Raw genomic sequence first — 24,735 nt, 5'->3', positions numbered from 1 at the left:
TGGAGGAGACACAACTAAAAAGGTTTACTTGGATGATACCAGGACTGAGAGGATTTCCTACTCCTACGAGACTGAATAGGCTTGGTCTGTTTCTTCAGAGAAGAGCAAGCTCAAGGGTGACCTGACAATGGTGTTTGAATTTAGAAAGGGGTTTATTAGCAAGTTTTGAGAAGATTTGTAGTTCAGGTTGAGGTTCTGGATGTAGGTTTGCTCGCTGAGCTGGAAGGTTCATTTTCAGATATTTCGACACCATAGTAGGTAACATCTTCAGTGAACTTCCGGATGAAGCACTGCTGATGATTCCTGCTTTCTATAATATGTGTAAAGCAGGAATCATCAGCAGTGCTTCATCCGGAGGCTCACTGAAGATGTTACCTAGTATGGTGACAAAACATCTGAAAATGAACCTTCCAGCTCAGTGAGCAAGCCTACATCCAGGGGTTTAATAAGTTTGATGTTTTCCTTTAGCAAGAGTCCAAAACTAAATATAAGATGGAGCCTAATAAATCCAATAAGATATTCACAGAATCCTGTTCAATGGGAAGGTAATTGGAATGTGGAACTATGCCATTTCAGGGAGTAGTTGAGGTGAGTGACATAAAGACATTTGAGGGGAAGCCAGCCAGCATACAGCGGAGAAAGAATTGGAAGGATGTACTGATGAGGATAGATGAAGCAGGAGGGAAAGAGGCATGTGTGGAATGTAATGGGCTAAATTAATAATTTCAGCGTTCCAAATTATATGGAATATTCAACAGCCAAAAAGTGTCACTTCATTGGTCATTTGGCATTCACCAAGGTGCACTTTGTGAAAGGCAATTGCTGAAGTAAATAAGAGAATATTTATTGCAATATCAACCAGAATCATGGACAATTTGGCCACTCCCTCCACTGGCTTTATCAAACTAATCCATCAGAGTATAGATGAGCAGTTAAACACATAAGTTCTAGTCAATAAGATCTATTCAGATTGAGGGTGTGAAGTTTAATTGATTATTAGAGTAAGACTGGTTTATGAAGTTTGTGATTGTCATGTGGGGATCATGGGTCGAGACTGAACCTTACCTGCTGGTATTTCACATTGTTTCATAGAGGTATAGTGAACAAAGTCCAGAAGCCAACTCGATGGAGCTGTCCGACTACTCGACAGTGGTCTTGTGAAATACCCAAGATCAAAACACATTTCGAGAACTGAGCATTTGTGTCTTGAATAATAAGGAGTCCCTCCTTTCCTAGAATGCAACTTTTTGTTGATCTGTCCTGAAGAAGGGAAGAATTTTCTGTATTTTATTTGCTGTTTGTTTCCTATTATTTGGATGGTAGGATTGGTTGGAGTTATTGTGGAGCAGTGGGGTTCCAAGTAGATTTTCTGGTTCAGCCAAGAAGCAAACCAGGTTGAAATTATTCAGATACCTTTTGCAAGCACATTGTCAGAGTAAGGTGCATCATCAGGCAGCTAATGTAAGGTGTAGTCTAGTGATAGCTGGTGACCTTTAAAACTGTTGAGGCCCACACCACATGTGTGACACCAATCATACGTGCAGTACATTTTATCACCATTGTCAATATCCATATTCCATTATTGAAAGAATCTAAGGGCAAAGAAGAGTTTGAGGGCAACAAAAAAACCCAGAAATTGCTGGAAAAGCTCAGCAGGTCTGGCGGCATCTGTGATGAGAAATCAGAGTTAACGTTTTGGGTTCAGAACTGGAAGTGTCACTCGACCTGAAACGTTAACTATGATTTCTCTCCACAGATGCTGCCAAACCTGCTCATAGCTTCATTCTCAATTTCTGTTTTGGTTTCTGATTTCCAGCATCGACAGTTCTCTCGTTTCTTTTGTAAGAGTTTGAGGGCAATTGTTAAACAGGTGAACAAAGAGGAGAGGAACAATTTTGAGAAAACCAGACTCTCTTCTTGAGCCTATTCTTCTCAAGATTATCTGAGAACAGTTGCGGAAAACACAATGAAAGGAGGGACAAAACAGCTTTCCAATAACATGATGCAGCTCAACCTCTTGGGATGTAATCACTTTCTGGAATTCGCCATATGAAAAGAAAGTAGTCATTCTCACCACACACCTTGATCAAATCAATTTAAAAAAAACTCACGCACAGGGCCGGAGCTCATTGCCCACTGAGTGACAAGTGAACATGGAGAATTGTATAAGGAGTGCATGTGTCACACTGTAAGTGGTGACAAACGTGTAAGCAATTAACAGCATTGGGAGGGTGAGAAAATGGAAAACTCACCCATTAGCATTGAGGAGTACAATCACCAATTTACATAGATCTTAAATACAATTTTATGTAATTTAATCCACACTAATTTACATAGAACATAGAACATAGAAAATACAGCACAGTACAGGTCCTTTGGCCCTCGATGTTGCGCCGATCCAAGCCCACCTAACCTACACTAGCCCACTATCCTCCATATGCCTATCCAATGCCCGTTTAAATGCCCATAAAGAGGGAGAGTCCACCACTGCTACTGGCAGGGCATTCCATGAACTCACGACTCGCTGAGTAAAGAATATACCCCTAACATCTGTCCTATACCTACCACCCCTTAATTTAAGGCTATGCCCCCTTGTAATAGCTGACTCCATATGTGGAAAAAGGTTCTCATGGTCAACCCTATCTAACCCCCTAATCATCTTGTACACCTCTATCAAGTCTCCCCTAAACCTTCTTTTCTCCAATGAAAACAGCCCCAAGTGCCTCAGCCTTTCCTCATACGATCTTCCGACCATACCAGGCAACATCCTGGTAAACCTCCTCTGCACCCGTTCCAGTGCCTCCACATCTTTCCTATAGTATGGCGACCAAAACTGCACACAATACTCCAGATGCGGCCGCACCAGCATCTTATACAACTGCAACATGACCTCAGGACTCCCGAACTCAATTCCTTTACCAATAAAAGCCAGTACGCCATATGCCTTCTTCACCGCACTATTTACCTGGGTGGCAACTTTCAAAGATCTGTGTACATGGACACCAAGATCCCTCTGCTCATCCACACTACCAAGTGTCTGACCATTAGCCCAGTACCCCATCTTTTTGTTACTCATACCAAAGTGAATCACCTCACACTTACCCACATTGAACTCTATTTGCCACCTTTCTACCCAGCTCTGCAGCTTATCTATATCCCGCTGTAACCTGACACATCCTTCCTCACTGTCAACAACTCCACCAACTTTCGTATCATTCGCAAACTTGCTCACCCAACCTTCTCGCCCCTCCTCCAGGTCATTTATAAAAATGACAAACAGCAATGGTCCCAAAACAGATCCTTGCGGAACACCACTAGTAACTGCACTCCAAGATGAATGTTTACCATCAACTACTACCCTCTGTCTTCTTCCAGCCAGCCAATTCCTAATCCAAATCTCCAACTCACCCTCAATGCCATACCTCCGTATTTTTTGCAGTAGCCTACCACGGGTAACCTTATCAAACGCCTTACTAAAATCCATATACACCACATCTACCACTTTACCCTCATCCACCTCCTTAGTCACCTTCTCAAAGAATTCAATAAGGTTTGTGAGGCACGACCTGCCCTTTACAAAACCATGCTGACTATCCTTGATCACATTATTCCTATCCAGATGTTCATAAATCCTATCCCTTACAATTCTCTCTAAGACTTTGCCCACAACAGAAGTGAGGCTCACCGGCCTATAGTTACTAGGGTTATCCCTACTCCCCTTCTTGAAGAAGGGAACCACATTTGCTATCCTCCATCTTTTGGCACTATTCCTGTAGACAACGAGGACATAAAAAATCAAGGCCATTGGCTCTGCAGTCTCCTCCCTTGCTTCCCAGAGAATCCTAGGATAAATGCCATCAGGCCCAGGGGACTTATCTATTTTCACCCTTTCCAGAATTTCCAACACCTCTTCCCTACATACCTCAAAGCCATCCATTCTAATTAATTGTGACTCAGTATTCACATCGGCAACATTGCCCCGTTCCCGAGTGAATACTGACGAAAAGTATTCATTCAGTTTCTCCCCAATCTCTTCAGCCTCCACACGCAACTTCCCACTACTATCCTTGACTGGACCTATTCCTATCCTATTCATTCTTTTATTCCTGACATACCTATAGAAAGCCTTTGGGTTTTCCCTAATCCTACCAGCTAAGGACTTTTCATGTCCCCTCCTTGCTGCTCTTAGCTCTCTCTTCAGATCCTTCCTAGCTACCTTATAACTTTCAATTGCTCCAATTGACCTTCCTGCCTCATCTTTACATAGGCCGCCCTCTTCCCTTTAACAAGGGATTCCAATTCCTTATTAAACCACAGCTCCCTCACACGACCCTTTCCTCCCTGCCTGACAGGTACATACTTATCAAGGACACTCAATAGTTGCTCCTTGAACAAGCTCCACATATCAATTGCGCCCCTTCCTCAAAGTCTACTTTTCCAAGCCACGCATCCTAAATTTGCCTCACCGCATCATAATTTCCCTGCCCCCAGCTAAATCTCTTACCCTGCAGTGCACACTTATCCCTCTCCATCACTAGAGTAAAAGTCACCGAATTGTGGTCACTGTGCCCAAAGTGCTCACCTACCTCCAAGTCTAACACCTGGCCTGGTTCGTTACCCAGAACCAAATCCAGTATAGCCTCACCTCTTGTTGGCCTGTCTACATATTGTGTCAGGAAAACCTCCTGCACACATTGGACAAACACCGACCCATCTAATGAACTCGAGCTATAGCTTTCCCAGTCAATATCTGGAAAGTTAAAGTCCCCCATAACAACCACCCTACTACTTTCACTCTTCTCCTGAATCATCCTCACAATCCTTTCTTCTACGTCTCTCGGACTATTAGGAGGCCTGTAGAAAATTCCTAACGGGTGACCTCACCTTTCCTCTTTCTAACCTCAGCCCAAACTACCTCAGATGGTGAGTCTTCATCCATCGCCCTTTCCACCGCTGTAACACTATCTTTGACAAGCACTGCCACACCTCCCCCTTTTTTAGCCCCACCTCTGACCCTACTAAAACATTTAAACCCTGGAACCTGCAATAGCCAATCCTGTCCCTGTTCTACCCATGTCTCCGTAATAGCCACAGCATCAAAATCCCAGGTACCAACCCATGCTGCAAGTTCACCTACCTTATTTAATGAAATTTGCACCTGTCTCTTACATTTTCAATGTGGCTCAGTGGTTAGCACTGCTGCCTCACAGCGCCAGGATCCCAGTTCGATTCCAGCCTCGGGCAACTGTCTGTGTGGAGTTTGCACATTCTCCCTGTGTCTGCGTGGGTTTCCTCCGGGTGCTCCGGTCTCCTCCCACAGTCCAAAGATGTGCAGAACAGGTGAATTGGCCATGCTAAGGTGTCCATAGTGTTAGGAGCATTAGTCAGAGGCGGGTGGGTTACTCTTTGGAGGGTCAGTGTGGACTTGTTGGGCCGAAGGGCCTGTTTCCACACTTTAGGGAATCTAATCTTACCCGCCCAGTGGAACCTGTGATTTACACATGGCCTCCATGACTCACTGTTAGAATCCTTTAGGCTGCTCATAAAGCACTGGATTGAGCTTGGCATTGTTTCCTCTGTCAAAACTCACTGAACTGACACTCTCTGGGACTGAGATTCAGGAAATGTAGAACCCAGGATGCTGGGCCCATATTTAAAGGGGCAGCATACAATTCAGAGGCTGAGCCGATCCTTAAAGTGGTGTCACATATCCAAGTTCCCAAGGGGAGGGCATGTAGGAAGCAGCCTGCAGTGCAGTGTGGAGATAGTGGCATTGTGTATATCATCCACCATACCTTCAGGTGAAACCACCAATGCCAACAACTGACCTGTGTCACAATGTACGTACGTTCTGTGTTGGCTTTCGGACATCTTCATTTGCTGCAGCAACTGAAATTCAAATGTTGGAGATTTGAAAAGCAGAGATATCTTTTTTAAAAAAAAATTCCACAAAGCAAGGCTAGCTGCCCTTCAAGATGAAGCTAGATCCTGCACAGCCATTAGGGTGACACTCCCCACACCCTTCCAACATGTGAATCATAGAATCCCTCGAGTGTGGAAGCAGGCCATTCAGCCCATCAAGTCTACACCACTCCTCCAAAGAGCATCCCACCCAGACCCACACCCCTACCTTGTAATCCTGTACTCCCCATGGCTAGTCCTTCTAGCCTGCACACTACTGGGCAATTTAGCATGGCCAAATCTACACATCTTTGGACTGGGGGAGGAAACTGACACAGACATAGTGAGAATGTGCAAACTCCAGACAGTCGCTCGAGGCAGGAATCAAACCTGGGTCCCTGGTGCTGTGACACCGCAGTGTTAACCATTGAACCACCGCGCTGCCCCTAGTGGTTCAGCAGCAAGATCTGAATACCCGTTTTTGTTAGCTTTACACCATGCAATTGGTTTCAGCTAACCACATGTACCAGATCTCAGCTAACGTCCAGACTTGCCATTGCCTCACTTGAAGGACTACCTGAGGTGTAGTAGTGCATGTGGGGAAGGGCTACATGATAAATCTCACTTATTACATTATCCCCATCCATTGTGCCTGTCTTCATTAGCTGTTACATGTTAAGAGAGGCTAAGTTAAGAGAGCGTGCGCAAAAGCTACAGGAATTACATTAAGGCAATTTGGGTCAAATTTCCATAGTGGCCCATTGAGAAAATGAATAGCTGAAATGATTTGTAAATGGCTTCATCAATGATAAATCATAGATATTTTAAGGTATATGCTGAGGTCAGGAATCTGGAAGAACCACTATGGCCTTCAGTGAATAGCACTGCCTGATCTTTAGAGAAAGGAATCTCTCTGTGTGGTTCTGTTCTTCGGTGAGTCGTTAACTAATAATTCCCACTGAAGTAATTATATAATTGCAACACAATCTCTTCAAAGCAACACACCTTCTTAGAACATATATGAGGCAAGTATGGACAATCAGCTCAACAATGCCAAAATCCTACAACCTGACTGAACTACACAGATAAACATTAGATTCTATGCTGTTCTGTATCTGAATGCAGCTGGTACTTTACTGTTTGAAGTTTGACCATAATTTACAGTGAATTATATTTGTGGATGAACTGCTGTATATGTACATATGCTTTCATTTCTTTGGTTTTGTCTCTTGATCTTCACCTCCATCCTCCTTACCTCCACATACAGTTAAACCTCAATGAAATAAATCCAAACAGATTGAGGAGGGTAGAATCAAATCGAAAATCAAGAAGTTTTAACAAAGAGCCCAGCACGGCAGATTACTATAAGAGTCTGGGAAACGACGCAGAGGAGAAAAGTGGAATGGCGCCCAATGAGGAGGTGAGTTTGCTCTATGACACAGCTAAACAAAGTGTTTTTCTAAAACCCTGATCCAAAAATGATTGTGGGTAACCTTCAAGCCAGAGTAACAAGGTAGTAAACAAAAGCAAACTACTGCAAAAGCTGCAGTGCAGACAGAAAATGCTGGAAACACCCAACAGGTCAGGCAGTATCTATGGAGAGAGAAACTGATTAATGTTTCAAGTCAATGGCCTTTCATCGGAACTGGGTCAACCTTGATCCAGAATGAATCGTCTACACAGTAAATTCTTGATTCATTTCACTCCCTTCTAAGTTCCACATGATGTCAAATTAAGGTTAAATTCATTTTTGTATTAACAATTAAAAATTTATAGTGCACGACTTTTATGTGAAGGTAACAAGAACTGCAGTATCCTGTTTGGAATGTGCTTAGTGCCAGTCTGTGGCTGGAATTAAACACAACAGAAAAGTGGAGCAATTCGCTATTTGGTTGAAGTCACCACATGAACTTTTACTAGTAAGTTAAAAATCACACAACACCAGATTATAGTCCAACAGGTTTATTTGGAAGCACTAGCTTTTGTAGTGCTGCTCCTTCATCAGGTAGCTGTGTCCACCTGATGAAGGAGCAGTGCTTTGAAAGCTAGTGCTTCCAAATAAACCTGTTGGACTATAACCTGGTGTGTGATTTTTAACTTTGTACACCTCAGTCCAACACCCAATGTACTAATATGTTTCAATGAATTTCCTCTGACTCCATTACCTCTATCTGAAATAACACACTCATCCATCTATTGGAATATCATTAACTGAGCAAGGGCTCACATGATGAAGTTATCTGAAAGGCAGACACCATGCTGTATGACCTCCTTCAGTGCTACATCGTTCCGAGAAATCATTTAATCCCTACAGTGTGGAACTAGGCTATTCAGCCCATCGAGTCCTCACCGACTCTCTAAAGAGAATCCCACCCAGACCCACCCTCTCTCCTATCCCTATAACCCTGCATTTCCCATAGCCAATCTATCCAACTTGCACACCTTTGGACTTTGGGAGGAAACCAGAGCACCCAGACGAAACTCACACAGACACTGGGAGAATAGCTGGAATCGAACCTGTGTCCCTGACGCTGTGAACCACTGTGCCAGTGACAATACAGGATATATGGGAAATACGCTAGGAAATACAGGACAGGTTTCTTTAAAACTAAACAGTCCAGGTGAAAGATTGCAAGCTTTATTTGAAGTAATTTGAGATCATGTCCATTGCCAGAGTTGGCTGGAGGATTGCTGCACTTCCTTCCAATGTTCTCCAGTCTGTGGGAAAGTAAAGTTAACTCATGACTCATTTCTGACAAAATTCTGCTGCAAGTTCCTTCAAATTCCCCTTATCCTCTCACCTGTTGTGAGGAGCTACATGCATCAAGTGCCATCTTCCTCTCAACCTCCAAAATTGTAGCCAGTAACTGTCTTCCAGCCACCTAATAAACCTTACCTTGATTTTGCCCTGTTCCCTGTTGCGATCTACTGCTCTTGTGGGAGCTAAGTTTCAAAACTCATATCCTATCCACTACCAAGATCATTCACCTCTTCCTCTGAAACATTGACGTGTCTCCATTTGTACCTTACTCCTTTCTTGCTAAAAACCCCGATTGATACATGTACCACCATTTGGCTTGCGCTTTTCAATAAAAAAACTCCACTGCTTCCAATTTGGGTGTGTAATCTTTCCTATGTTTACAGATCTTACAGAGTGTTGTGCATTTTTATGAAGGAGGGCTTATCACTGATATGCAATTACATGGATATTAGCATGTGCTGTCTTATAAAATCAGCAGCAATCCTTTGCTGCCTCACAACAGTGGTTGCACTTTTAAATGTCTTCCTTTGTTGCAGATGCTTTGGGGATGATCTGAGAATCATGTTACGTGAATGCAAGTCTTCTCTGAAAAGCTCAATATCCCAAAATCACCAAAATTCCACTTTTTCTGCACAACAGAGTTTAGGGGTTGAATGTGTATCCAAAATCACTCCTGTTTGAAATGTTCTGTAACTAATAAATATGTTATGATTTTGAGATGCTGGTGTTAGTCTGGGGTGTACAAAGTTAAAAATCACACAACACCAGGTTATAGTCCAACACCTGATGAAGGAGCGGCGCTCCAAAAGCTAGTGCTTCCAATTAAACCTATTGGACTATAACCTGGTGTTGTGTCATTTTTAACTAAATAAATAAGTATGTTTTCAGCGTACAGTTGGTGTTGTAACACTTGGCAACCAATTTGCACACAGCAAGCTGTCATAAATGTGATGATGATGTGACAGTCTGTTTTTGTGATGTTGATTGAGGGATGGATATTCTCCAGGACAATCAGCTTTGCTCCATATTTGCTCACAAATAACAGGATTGAAGTAAATTCTAATTCAAGGTTCATCTCACAATTAACGATCTGATTAATCTTAACCTTTGAATAGCCCTTTGTCTATTTTGCACGTAGCAACATCTAAAGGTAGTTATAATCTTTTCTGAGTGTGAATAAATGATTTATTTATTGTCACTTGCATTCAATTTTGAAAGATACAGTAAAATAATGAAAAGCTTCAATTATCACCATAATCTGGCACTATTTTTAATAGTTTAAGAATAAAAAGGATAAAAGATATAACTGAAAGAGAGTCCTGATCACTGAACCAACTCGCTGACAACACCTACACTGCCACCCCTCCCCTGCCACCTCACCGCAGGCTGTGCTAGACCCACCAACAAAGGAGTCCCCACTCATTAGGCACCAACTCTTTGCCACAGGGCCCACCTTACTGAAGCCAACACTGATGCCCTTGCCAGGTCCCATGCTGAACCCACACTCATCCTGCAACCAGGAGTCCCTTGGCTGTCAACTTGGTGATGTCAGGAATCCCGGCTCCAGGTATACCCACGTTGCTGGCGCTGCTCTGGGCCTACTGCAGCCAAGAGTCCCTTGCTCCACTGCCAGACCAGGTGGCCACTACCATCTCACCAAGAGTCCTACACTAGCTGCCCTCCTCAGAGATATTGCCTCCATCTTGAAAGGTTTGTTACTGCTGCCTCCAGTCCCAAACGCCAGGAGGATGTTCATGCTGCTGCCACCACCACTGCCTCCATTTGCCATGACCAGCTGTGTCCACCACTACCTCCAACCACTGGGAGGAGCTGCCAGTCTGTGCAAGACCCGCTCTAGCTGCCATGCTGATTTTGCCCATCTTGAATCTTTGTTTCTTACTCATTCCCCATTGCACACATATCCGCCAACTTAGTGCAAAAAGATTCCACATTGTTGAGTAAATGATAACTATTTTGGTGAAGAAACAATTTATTTGTGAATATATTTTCTACAGTTTAAGATAGCAATATACCCTCAGATCTTACATAAATGCAACCTGTGGATGATCAACCAAAGAGGTATTTTTGTAATTCATCAGATTTAGATCAATCTGTATGTAATTTAAATAATAACATTTTCATCATGTTTTGAAACTAAAATGATTGGGGTGACTTATTGAAACTTCCAGAATACTGAGAGGCCTGGATAGAGTAGACATGGAGAAGATGTTTCCACAAAATATCAATGGTAAAGTCATGTGATTCAACATTTGCAATTTATTGCTCAATCAACTTCACTAAAAATAGATTATCGAGTTTGTTAACTTATTTCTGATTCTGGGATCTTGCTGTGCATTAATGGGTGCCGCATTCCTGTATATTATATCAGTGACTACAATCATATTTCCTGTCTAGGAGATGAATTACTTTGAGATGATTCAAGTGCAAAATTTCACTCCATGTGAAAAAACTCTTTAGCAAGTATTTTGCCAACCTTACTCGGGTGATCATTATTGTATACTTATAAAATGTAGGCTTTATTTTCATAGTAGAAACCCGGAAATTAAAATGAGATAAGAGGATGAAGAAAGAGCAGAATTGGGCCATTCAGCCCCTCAATTCTGCCTGGCCACTCTGTAACATCATTGATCTGTTTGCAATTCAAATTCCATATTTCCAACCTGCCATCATTACTTTTGATTCCCTTGCCTAACAAGAACCTATTGACCTCTGCTTTAAAAATATTCAATTACTCTGCTTTCAACACCTCTTCAGGGAGACATTTGCAAAGTTTCACGATCCCTTGAGAAAATAAAATTCACCTCTTCTCTGTCCGAAAAGGGTGATCCCTAATTTTAAAACACTGCCCCTAGTTCTGGACTAATTCATATGAGGAAACATAACTTCCACATTGAGTGAATGGTGCTGAACATTGTGCAATCATCAGAGAATATCTCCGCACCTAACCTTATGCTGAAAGAAGGTCATTGATGAAGCAGTTGACAATGGTTGGACCTATGACATTACTCTGGAGAACTGAAGGTGTCCTGGAGCTTAGATAACTGATCTTCAACAACTTTGCAGAGTTTTCCCTCTGGCTCGAACTGACTCCAGTTTTGCTGGGCTCCTTGATGCCACACTCTGTCAAATGTATCCCGGTTGTCAAGGGCTCTCACTTCAACTTTGGAATTCAGCCCTTTTGTCCATGTTTGAAGCAAGGCCATTAATGAGTTAAGGAGGTGAGTGGCCCAGGTGGACCCCAAGTTAGGCATCAGGTGATTGTCGCTAAGTGCTGCTCAACAGTAATATTGGTGACACCTTACTTAACTTTCCTGATGATTCTGAGTCGGCTGTAATTGACCAAGTTGTCCTTTTTTTTAATACATGGATAATTTTGCGTATTGTCAGGTAGACGTCAGTGTTGCAGCTGCACTGAAACAGCTTTGCGAGGGAACACAGTAGTTCTGGAGCACAAGTCTTCAGCACTATTGCCAGAATGTTGTCAGGGCCCATAGCCTTTACAGTATCTTGTGCCACTGGTGGCTTCATAACATCTCATGGACTGAAACAAATTGGCTGAAGCCTGGTACCTGTGATGCTGGGGACCCCTAGAGGAGGCCAAGATAGATCATCCAGTCAGCATTGCTTGTTGAAGATTGTTGTAAATGCTCCTGCCTTGTCTTTTCCCACTGACATACTGAGCTCCCCCACCATTGAGGATGGGCATATTAGTGGAGACTCCTCCAGTGCGCTATTCAATTGTCCACCACCATTCACGATTTGGATATGACAGGACTGCAGAGCTTAGATCTGGTTTGTTGATCACTTAGCTCTGTCTGTCAGTTACTGCTTATGCTACTTGGTATGCAAGTAGTCCCGTTTTGTAGCTTCACCAGGTTGACACTTCATTTTCTCAGCGCTGCTCCTAGCATTCCCTCATACACTCTCCTTTGAAACAGAGGTGATTCCCTGACTTGATGGTAATGATTGAAGGGGGGAATATAAGTCATTGTCATGCAGCACAGAAACAGATCTTTCAGTCCAACTCATCCAAGCTGACCAGGTTTCCCAAACTAAACTCATCCCATTGGCCTGTTTTTGGCCCATATCCCTCTAAACTTTTGCTGTTCATGTAGCTGTTCAAATGTCTTTTAAATGTTGTAACTGTATCAGCATCTACGACTTCCTCTAGCAGTTCATTCCATGTACGAAACACCCTCTGTGTGAAAATGTTGTCTCTCAGCTCCCTTTTAACTCCTTCTCGTCTCACCTTAAGTCTATGCCCTCTCGTTTTGAACTCCCCTACCTTTGGGAATAGAGCTTTGCTAATCACTTGTCTATGCCCCTCATGATTTTATAAACCTCTATAAAATCACCCTTCAAATCACCCTTCCTCTCCTTATAAATGAAACCTTCCAGTCTCAAAAACATCCTCGTAAATCTTTTCTGAATCCTCTCCAAGTTAATAAGATCCTTCTGATAGCAGGGTGACCAAAATTGGAGGCAGTACTTCAAAATGTAGCCTCACTAACATCCTGTGCAGCCACAACGTGATATCCTAACTCCTGTATTCAATGCTCTGACCATTGAAGGCAAGCATGCCAAATGCCTGCTTAACCACTGTGTCTACCTGTGATGCCACTTTCAAGGAACTATGTACCTGAACTCCCAGGTCTCTCTGTTTGCCAACACACCCTAGGGTCCAACCATTGACTGCATAAGTCTTGCCCTCGACTATCTTATCAAAATGTAACGCCTTGCTTTTATCTAAATTAAACTCCATCTGCCACTCCTCAGCTAGTTGGCCTGCTGTACTTTTAGATAACCTTCTTCATTGTCCACTATACCACTCATTTTGGTGTCATCCACTAATTTGCTAACCATGCTGCCGATATTCTTATCCAAATCACTTATATAAATGACAAACAACAGTGAACCCAGCACTGATTCCAGCAGAACACCGCTGATCACAGGCTTCCAATCCAAAATACAAACTTCCGCCACCACCTTCTATCTCCTACAGTCAAGCCAATTTTGTATGCAATTGGCGAACTCTATCTGGATCCCACGTGATTCAGCTTTACTAACCAGTCTACCATGCTGAACTGTGTCAAAGGCCTTGCTAAAGTCCATGTAGACAATGTCTACCACTCTGCTCTTATCTATCTTCTTGGTCACATCCTAAAAAAAAGTTAAAAAAAAAACTCAAATCAAGTTACTGAGACATGATTTTCATGCTGACTATACCTAATCAGTCCCTGCATTTCCAAATGCATGTAATTTCTGGCTCTCAAAATCTCCTCCAACAACTTACCGCCATGATGACAGACTCACCGTCAATAGTTCCCAGACGTTGCCTTGCAGCATTTCTTAAATAAAGGTACAACATTAGCCACCGTCCAGTCCTCCAACACCTTACCTTTGGCTGTAGATGATGCAAATATATCTCTGCCATGCAGCCCGCAATTTCTTCCCTAGCTTTTCACAATGTCCTGAGCTAATATTGATATATTAGACCATGATCTTACAGATGGTGGTGAAGTACAGTTTTGTTGATGGCCCTTTATTGTTTGAAATCTGTCCCACTTAGCAGGCTGATGGTGCCATACAACACAATTCTGTGTGAAGACGGGACTTTGTCTCCACAAGTTCCATACGGTGGTCACTCTTCATGGGCAGATGCATCTGCAGCAGGTAGAGTGGTGAGGATGAGACCAAGTATGTTTTTTCCTGTTGTTGGTTCCCTCACCACCTGCTGCAGACCCAGTCTAGCAGCCATATCCTTGAGGACCCAACCAGCTCGATCAGTGCTGCTGCTGACAACAAATGGTGATGGACACTGACAGTACATTCTATGTCCTTCTGTGTTCAACACAGAGGACTACTGATTCATTGGCCGAGAGGATGGGGGTGTTATGTTTGAACAGGAGGAGTTTTCCTTCCGTATGTTTGATCTGATGTTGTGAGATTTCTTGTAGTCCAGAGTCAATGTTGAGGACTCCCAGGGCAACCTCCTCCCAAATGTACACCTTCCAGCTGTCGTAGTGGAAAAGGAGACAACCCGAAATATTGAGGGCATTGTCAGGGACATTGTGTGTAAGGTGTGATTCCGTGAGTACACCAATGTCAGGCAGTTGCTTGACTGGTCTGTGAGACAGCTCTTCCAGGTTTGGCACTAGCCCCAGATGTAGATGAAGAGACTTTGTGTGGTCAACAGGACTGAGTTTGCTGTTGTCTTTTCCAGTGTCTTAGTCAATGCCAAGTTATTGTAAAGTTTCATTCTTTTTTGAATACTTCAATCACGTCACCCTCATTCTTCCAAATCTCAGTGAAAACAAGTCCAGTGTAACCAGCCTTTCCTCAAAGGGAGGCAATGGCCTTTGGTATTATCGTTCAACTATTAATGGGAATCGGTTTAGCTCAGGTGGCTGGATTGCTGGTTTACAGACCAGTGTGATGCCAACGGTGTGAGTTCAACTTCCATCACAAGTTTGAGTTACCATGAAGGACTCTCCTTCTCAACCTCTTCCCTTGCCTGAGGGCTGGTGGCCCTCAGGTTAACTCACCACCAGTTGCTTCTCTCTAATGAGAGAGCAGCCCCTATGGTCTGGTAAGACTATGGCGACACAACAACAGCAACTATTAATCCAGAGACCCCTGGTAATATTTTGGGGACAGAGGTTTGAATCCATGGCAGATAGTGGTATTTGAATTCAGTAGAAATAAGTCTGAAATTAAGAACCTAATGATGACCATGAAACTATTGTCAATTGTTGGAAAACCCTTCTGGTTTACTAATGTACTTTTAAGGAGCTGTCTGGTCTGGCCGACATGTTACTCCAGACCCACAGCAATGTGGTTGACTATTAACAATTGGGGATGGATATGAAATGCTGGCCCAGCCAGTGATACACACATCCCTTGAATGAATAATAAAAAAAAATCATTCCGGGTATTAATCTAGTAAACCTACTCTGAACTGCCTCTAATATAATTAGATTTAAGAACACAGGGTAATTGATTTAGGACTCCGAGGAGGAGAAATCTCTCTACTCAGAGTGGTGAGTCTGTGTTATTCAGTGTCACAAAACATGGTTGAGGTCAAAATATTGATGATTTTCAAGAAGGAGTTAGATATTGTTCATGGGGCGAAAGGGATCAAAGGATGTAAGAAGGAAGTGGGAACAGGTGGCTGAGTCGAATGATCAGCCATGATCATATTGATTGGTGGAGTAGCCAAAAATGTGTTGCTGGAAAAGCGCAGCAGGTCAGGCAGCATCCAAGGAGCAGGAGAATCGACATTTCGGGCATGAGCCCTTCTTCAGGAATGAGGAAAGTGTGTCCAGCAGGCTAAGATAAAAGATGGGGAGGAGAGACTTGGGGGAGGGGCGTTGGAAATGCGATAGGTGGAAGGAGGTCAAGGTGAGGGTGATAGGCCGGAGTGGGGGTGGGGGCGGAGAGGTCAGGAAGAAGATTGCAGGTTAGGAAGGCGGTGCTGAGTTCGAGGGATTTGACTGAGACAAGGTGGGGGGAGGGGAAATGAGGAAACTGGAGAAATCTGAGTTCATCCCTTGTGGTTGGAGGGTTCCTAGGCGGAAGATGAGGTGTTCTTCCTCCAACTGTCATGTTGCTATGGTCTGGCGATGGAGGAGTCCAAGGACCTGCATGTCCTTGGTGGAGTGGGAGGGGGAGTTGAAATGTTGAGCCACAGGGTGGTTGGGTTGGTTGGTCCGGGTGTCCCAGAGGTGTTCTCTGAAATGTTCCGCAAGTAGGTGGCCTGTCTCCCCAATATAGAGGAGGCCACAGCGGGTGCAGCGGATGCAATAAATGATGTGTGTGGAAGTGCAGGTGAATTTTTTAGATTAGATTAGATTAGATTACTTACAGTGTGGAAACAGGCCCTTCGGCCCAACAAATCCACACTGCCCCGCCGAAGCGCAACCCACCCATACCCCTACGTTTACCCCTTAGCTAACACTTGGGGCAACTTAGCATGGCCAATTCACCTGACCTGCACATCTTTGGACTGTGGGAGGAAACCGGAGCACCCGGAGGAAACCCACGCAGACACGGGGAGAACGTGCAAACTCCACACAGTCAGTCGCCCGAGGCGGGAATTGAACCCGGGTCTCTGGTGCTGTGAGGCAGCCGTGCTAACCAATTTGTGGTGGATATGGAAGGATCTCTTGGGGCCTTGGAGGGAAGTAAGGGGGGAGGTGTGGGTGCAAGTTTTGCATTTCTTGCGGTTACAGGGGAAGGTGCCGGGAGTGGAGGTTGGGTTGGTGGGGGGTATGGACTTGACGAGGGAATCACGGAGGGAGTGGTCTTTTCGGAACGCTGATAGGGGAGGGGAGGGAAATATATCCCTGGTGGTGGGGTCCGTTTGGAGGTGGCGAAAATGACGGCGGATGATACGTTGTATATGGAGGTTGGTGGGGTGGTAGGTGAGGACCAGTGGGGTTCTGTCCTGGTGGCAGTTGGAGGGGCAGGGCTCAAGGGTGGAGGAGATGCAGTGGAGGGCATTGTTGATCACGTCTGGGGGCAGATTGCGGTCTTTGAAGAAGGAGGCCATCTGGGTTGTACGGTATTGGAACTGGTCCTCCTGGGAGCAGACGCGGCGGAGACAAAGGAATTGGAAATATGGGAGGCGTTTTTACAGGGGGCAGGGTGGGAAGAGGCGTAGTCTAGGTTGCTGTGGGAGTCGGTCGGTTTATAGTAAATGTCTGTATTGATTTGGTCGCCCGAGATAGAAATGGAAAGGTCTAGGAAGGGGAGGGAGGAGTCTGATACGGTCCAGGTGAATTTGAGGTCGGGGTGGAAGGTGTTGGTAAAGTGGATGAACAGTTCAACCTCCTCGTGGGAGCACAAGGTAGCGCCAATACAGTCATCGATGTCACGGAGGAAAAGGTGGGGTGTGGTGCCAGTGGAGCTGCGGAAGATGGGCTATTCCACATATCCGACGAAGAGCCAGGCATAGCTGGGGCCCATGTGGGTGCCCATGGCTACTCCTTTGGTTTGGAGGAAGTGGGAGGATTGGAAAGAGAAGTTGTTCAGAGTGAGGACCAGTTCAGTCAGTCGAAGGAGGGTGTCAGTGGAAGGGTACTGGTTGGTTTGGCGGGAAAGGAAGAATCGGAGGGCTTTGAGTCTTTTGTGATGGGGGATGGAAGTGTACAGAGACTGGATGTGCATGGTGAAGATAAGGCGTTGGAGGCCGGGGAAGTGAAAATCATGGAGGAGGTGGAGGGCGTGGGTGGTGTCCAGAACACCCCCCACGAACCCAACCTCCACTCCCGGCACCTTCCCCTGAAACTGCAAGAAATGCAAAACTTGCGCCCACACCTCCCCCCTTACTTCCCTCCAAGGCCCCAAGGGATCCTTCCATATCCATTACAAATTCACCTGCACCTCCACACACATCATTTATTGCATCCGCTGCACCCGATGTGGCCTCCTCTATATTGGGGAGACAGGCCACCTACTTGCGGAACGTTTCAGAGAACACTCCTGGGACACCCAGACTAACCAACCCAACCACCCCGTGGCTCAACATTTCAACTCCCCCTCCTACTCCACCAAGGACATGCAGGTCCTTGGACTCCTCCATCGCCAGACCATAGCAACATGACAGTTGGAGGAAGAACACCTCATCTTCCGCCTAGGAACCCTCCAACCACAAGGGATGAACTCAGATTTCTCCAGTTTCCTCATTTCCCCTTCCCCCACCTTGTCTCAGTCAAATCCCTCGAACTCAGCACCGCCTTCCTAACCTGCAATCTTCTTCCTGACCTCTCCACCCCCACCCCCACTCCGGCCTATCACCCGCACCTTGACCTCCTTCCACCTTTCGCATTTCCAACGCCCCTCCCCCAAGTCCCTCCTCCCTACCTTTTATCTTAGCCTGCTGGACACACTTTCCTCATTCCTGAAGAAGGGCTCATGCCCGAAACGTCGATTTTCCTGCTCCTTGCATGCTGCCTGACCTGCTGCGCTTTTCCAGCAACACATTTTCGGCTCTGATCTCCAGCATCTGCAGTCCTCACTTTCTCCTTGATTGGTGGAGTAATCTCAAAGAGCTAAGTGATGTACTTTTCCTCCTATTTGCTGTCTTTTTCCAGTGAAATCGTCACTATAGTGGGGCACTATCTCCTGCTTTGGGAGATTACAATTTGTGATCACTACTTTTTATAAATGGATTAAATCCTCCATGACAATAGTAATGGGTGTAAAGTACAAATTGTTACATATGTCAATGGTAACCTGTATTTATAATCACCAATTGCTAATTATTTTCCATTAGGGCTCTCTTGTATCTCAGGAGGGATTGAGGAATGGAAGTGTACCAGAAAAGCAAACAACCAATGACATACCTGCTCCTCCACCTCCTCCCCCACTCCCTGAAACTGGGTTAGTCCTTGCTCCTCCACCTCCTCCCCCACTCCCTGAAACTGGGTTAGTCCTTGCTCCTCCGCCTCCCCCTCCTTTGCCATCCACAGGGACCCCACCCCCACCCCCACCCCCACAGCCCAGCAACCAACAGCGGCGACCTTCATCATCTGCAGCAAGTAAGTATTCAAATTTATTATGGTTTCTCAAATTTCTTTAACCATTTTACACAGATTCTTGTGAAAGAAATGGCTGGGGGAAGGGGAATAATCTAATAGTGGTTTTCAAAACTATGAAGGGTTTTGAAAGGGTGGAATTAAAGAAGATATTTCCAGAACTGCAGGAGTCCAAAACCAAGGGGTTGTAAAAAATAAGATAGTCACTAATTGATGCATTTAAAAAAAATCAGAAGACACTGCCTTACTTAGAGATTGATTTAGAATGGGAAATTTACTACCAAATGGTGCAGTTGAAATATGACATGGATTCTTTATGAGGGAAGCCATTAATTGACCAATGAGGGCCTTCAGTTGAGAAAATGTTGATTATGGCCCTTTCTACCCCAGACTTTGCTTGATGGAGATGGGAGGGGATTGGGTATCTGACACAAAGACCACCCACCTCAATTTCCAAATCTTCCCACTCATTCTGTGGCTCCTGCGAGCCTAGAAAATTCTACCTTTGGTATTGATTTGTGCCTGGTTTTGAAATGAGTGGAAATAAGCATGCTAACTGCTTGTACATTGGATAGTTTAAGGAAATAAAAGTAAAGATTCGCTTAGCAGCCAGTTTTACTGGTGAAGATTTAACTTGATTTGAAGGAAAGATAAAACTCAGATCTATTATTTGGATATAAACAGAAATTAGACAGCGCAAGTGAAATTTTCCTCTTAAGTGTTTAAACTGAGTAGATCTCATTAGGATTCCATGTTTTCTTGTGTCTGGATTATCTGTCTTACCACCACTAGAAATTTGGAAAGACTTTTTGATCAATACTTGCTTCAGGTAATCCTTTTTGATATTCTTATTTTATTCTGAAGAGACCACTTGCTGTTGTGATTAATGGTCAATAATAATGTTTTTAAAAAGTATATAATCCATAAATATTCCTGAAGAACATGTTCATAAGGCAGCATTCCACTTCCCTGTTTCTAAGAGCAGATCCAAATGGCTTTTACTTTTGATCCAGAAACTTGTAGGTTCAAGGGCCATTTCAGAGTCTGGCTTGATTCCAACATTATTGAGAGAATGTGGATTGTTGGCTTTGTGATCTTCTAGCTGAGGTATGCCCTACACTGTGGACCGTAACATTTTTCTTCGGGCTGTTTCAAAGAAGAGGAGGAAATTCCCCCTGGGTCCTGAGGACCATTTATCCCTCAACTGACACCACTTTGAAAAAAGAAAATACATTGTTATCACATTGTGATTATGGAACTTGCAATGTGCAAATTTGTTTTGCTGGATTTTATACATTGCAACTATGATAACACAATTACTTAATTCCCTGTAAAGAGCTTTGGGATGTTGTGAAGTTGTGGAAGATGCTTTAGATAAATGTAAGTAGAATCTTTGTGTGGAGACTCTCAAGTTAGAGCAGTATGAAGGTCACACCTTGCCCTAAACACTGAAGAAGGCCAAATGCCATCAACCTAGTGCTGAGCTTTGGGAAGAATAGATTCCTTCAACAGTGCATGATAATACCAAACTCATCTATTTATGTCTGCTAACTGGGGTAAAATCTAAATACTGGGTGTCTATACCAGTGATAAGACACTGGTGTTCTGAGGAACCTGCAGGTGCACAGCCGGCAACTGTCAGGTGTACACTGCTGACACAGATTGAGAAAATTCACCCTTCTCTCAACATTTTGGTTGCATTAAAGAGTTGATCCAGAAGCCAATCCACGTTGATCTTTGCAACATTCAGAGAACGAATCATGAAGCCATTATCTAACATTCAAACCTGCAGCTACATTACTGAAACTATTCTTGGAGATTTGTTTGTTAAAATCTGAGTTCAAGATGGAGGTGAATTGATAACAAACCAAGCTAAGACTGCTGACTTGTTCAATTCTGGCTATTCTGATGTGGCAACACTGATTCGTAATAGATGCATGGCCTTCATCGCAATGCATGGGGTAATTTGAGAGATGAAGCAAGTATCATTGTCATTGTGTGGGATAAAGGAGATAATGCCACCACAAGGTTGAAAGGCCCACTTTACGATCAATTCAGGCAGCTGGTGGGGCTGCAAACTATTAACACAATCTGTGAAAATTATATCTCTAAATAATTGTGTGACCTTGGTGGGTCAGCATGAGGTGAAAATGCAAGCGAATGCAACATGTTGAGAACAGGATTGTCAAGCTGCAGAAAACAAGTAAACAAAAACTCATCGTGCCCTTTTCATTTGTTAATGAGTCACTATCAGCCTTTAATATGTTCTTATATTAGGAAAGTAAATATTCCCTTTGCATATTGAATATCATTTGAGAATGGTATGCTATTGCTTTTTAATGTGAGTACACAAGATCTTATCTGACATCCCATAACAATGGTTGACAAGCAATTTCATAAAAGCTGAATTTAAGCACAGGAAAGCTTTTCATAGATGTTTCCTCCATTTAGTCTGCTCTTGCTACCAAACAAAAAGTTGTTCTGTTAACACAGAAGTGAAAAATAAACCCAAATTTACTGATGCATATAAACACAACAGCATATATCCTGATACTGGATTAGTTGTGCTGGAAGAGCACAGCAGTTCAGGCAGCATCCAACGCATATATCCTGAAGCAACAAACTGACTGGACAGGTCTCCGATGCAAATATATTCTGACAATGAAAAAGTGTTTTTTACCAAGGTTTTTCAGAGTGATTTCTGTGATTTATCAGATTCCTGCACTCAGTAGTGCATAATGTTGTGGTTCCATGGAAAACAAAAATCTTATGAACAATAAATACAGAGGAGAACTCATTCTGTGGATAATATTGAACCAAGTCAGTTGTGTCGGAGGGGACCATCTTGTAAAGCCCTGTGAGAACACGTTTGAATATACTTGACAATTTTCTTTAAAGAAATGGTACATGCTGCTTTCTGTGTCTGAACATTGTCATCTGGATGTTGGGGGATTATAGTGTGCGTCTGCAATCGCAACTGGAAAAAACTTACTTTTTTTTGCTTTCAATTCTGTTATTGCATGGCAGGTTGAACTCTTTGTGGTGTGGTGGGAGCTGTCTTATTAATGGCATTTCACTGACAAAGCATGTGGCAGGTACTTCGCTGTGTGTTCTCTTGCAGTGATGCTGTGCACAATGCATTTCCAAAGGAGGACCCTATCTCTGTTGCGTGAGGGAGGAGATTGGAGGGGGGCTGAAGTGTGGGAGGTGGGTCAGACCCAGCTGAGAGCCTTGTCAACTACAATCGACCAGTTGTATTATTGCTAGACTATTGATCCAGAGAAATCTTAGCCTGCTTGGCACGCCCTCCTCATTCCTGAAGAAGGGCTTATGCCCAAAACGTCGATTCTCTTGCTCCTTCCGTGCTGCCTGACTTGCTGCGCTTTTCCAGCAACACATTTTTCAGCTATTGATCCAGAGACCCAGGTAACATTCTGGGGACCTGGTTTTGAATCCAACCATGGTGGATGGTGGAAATTGAATTCAATAAATATAAATCTGGAATTAAGAAGTTAATGATGAGCATGAAACCATTGACGGTTGTCAGGAAAAGTCCATCTGGTTCACTAATGCCCTTTAAGGAAGGAAACTGCTGTCCTTACTTGGTCTAGTCTGCAGGCCCACAACAATGTGGTTGGCTCGCAACAGTCCTCTGGGCAATTAGGGATGGGCAATGAATGCTGGCCTAGCCAGTGACACCCACATCCTGTAAATGAATCAAAAAAAGAAGCTGGACAATGCTGACCGATGTCCTAACCTTAACTTCTCAATGTTATATCGTTACAATTGACGTTGAAGATCTGTACAGAAATATAGCTTTTTTTAAAAATCTTGCAGACCCTGTGACTTTCCAGAACTTGTAATTTAATTTGGCCTTTTGCCCCAGGTCCCAGATCAGTCCTTGCCAGGATACCTTTCTCTGAGATTCAGGGTCAGCCTGTGGGTGATTGGGAAGGATCCAAACTGGCAGACAGCAGCATTAGAATAGACGTGAGTTGCAAGGTTTTGACCTGATCTTAGTGTTCCGCCCCCAAACCTGTTGCCTATCCCCTCACTGCGACATGTTTGGCAGCTTGTCCTCACACTAGTGAACTAGAGCGTTTCTTTTTAACAATCAGCAACATTAGATTGTTAATTTCAGATTTTTAAAAAATCAAATTTAACCATCCGCCATGGTGGGATTTGAACCAAGCCCCCAGAACATAACCAGAGTTTGTGGATTAATAGCCTAGTGGTAGTATGACTGGGCCATCACTCTCTCCCTTAGATATACAGTCTGGGTGGGACTTAGCATAACCTGGAAGATAAGAGGGGCTACAGCAATTGATTGGATTGGCTTGGGATGTGAGGAGATATGAGGTTGACGGCTAAGGGTCCTTATTGTTTTGTTATAACTGGGACAAAGGTCCACAGCAGACTTTATAAAAAGCCAGCATCTGGCAATCCCTGTAGTTGTTTCTAAATTCTACCTCAGTTTAACCCATACCCCACACTCCCTTTCCCCATCATGAAATCTTACCTGAGAACACTGATGCAAGAGCTCTGAGGTGGGATATTTCCCCTCTACCATCTCAAAGATTAAAATCAAATTCATAGAAACAGACAGATGTTCAAAATATCTTTAATAAATTTCCCCAAACTGAAAGATCTGAATGATGCAATAATCCCGTTCCGACACTTGGTCTAACGCAAAAAGACTTTGAATTCAGTAATAAATATTATGTCCACATCCTAGGCATGACTTTGGATAGGTACTTTGCCCCAATCTGTGCAAACTTATTTATGAAAGATTGGACAGAGAGTTTACTCAACAATTTGTCTCAGGCTTCCATGTGTTGCTTTGGCTATTTGGATGTCTGAGGTATTTGGACTCACACAGAAACAGAACTAGAAGAATAACTGATGCCTGTGTGCACACATGCTGGTGTGGAAGTATAGGAGAAAGTGAGGACTGCAGATGCTGAAGATTAGAATCGAGAGTGTGGTTCTGGAAAAATACAGGTCCGGCAGCACCCTCGGAGCAGGAAAATCGACATTTCGGGCAAAAGCCCTTCATCAGGAAAAAATTGAAAGTGTAAGTGTGGAAGTATAATATATACAGCTGAATAGTAGATTGGTAATCCTGTGTTGATGAACAAAACACATTATTGTTTGTACCTCAAATTGTGAAAGAATTGTCAAACTCCCACCAGGTTAATTAGCAATTGATCCATTGTATACTTTCTCTTGATGCATAATCAATTAATTTGAGAGTTGCTGAAAAAAGAGACAAGCCATTGAAACCTTTCATCTTGCACTGATCAGGACAGGAGTGCAAGAATACCAAATCTCAAAGGAAACAAAAATTTATACTGAATGAAACAAGGGTTTTGATTAAGGTGTCCTTCACACTATTTGTAATGTCATTGCAATGTTATGGAAAATCAGTAAAATGACTTATTATTATTTATAAATAGAACCATGAAATGACTTTTACTTACTTTAACCTTATGTCTGAGGGCCTTTCAAAAAGAG

The 24,735-nt window shown here is 43.6% G+C and overlaps 1 protein-coding gene across 4 annotated transcripts in view; it reads left to right on the top strand.

Moving 5' to 3' along the window:
- Positions 1–24,735, top strand: part of espn (espin) — a 175,092-nt gene that overhangs the window by 91,859 nt on the left and 58,498 nt on the right. For 3 of the 4 annotated variants that reach the window (XM_072586219.1, XM_072586220.1, XM_072586222.1), the window contains exons 8-9: positions 7,169–7,321; positions 18,960–19,224. In XM_072586219.1, coding sequence (XP_072442320.1) covers positions 7,169–7,321; positions 18,960–19,224 — 418 coding nt within the window. The remainder of the gene's footprint in view (positions 1–7,168; positions 7,322–18,959; positions 19,225–24,735) is intronic. The other variant, XM_072586221.1, reaches the window with a different exon arrangement.

The sequence above is a fragment of the Chiloscyllium punctatum genome, chromosome 16 (genome assembly GCF_047496795.1).
Source record: "Chiloscyllium punctatum isolate Juve2018m chromosome 16, sChiPun1.3, whole genome shotgun sequence".
In the NCBI taxonomy this organism is placed as follows: domain Eukaryota; kingdom Metazoa; phylum Chordata; class Chondrichthyes; order Orectolobiformes; family Hemiscylliidae; genus Chiloscyllium; species Chiloscyllium punctatum.
Note: the sequence above shows the minus strand (reverse complement) of the source record. Positions and strands in the feature narration are given on the sequence as shown.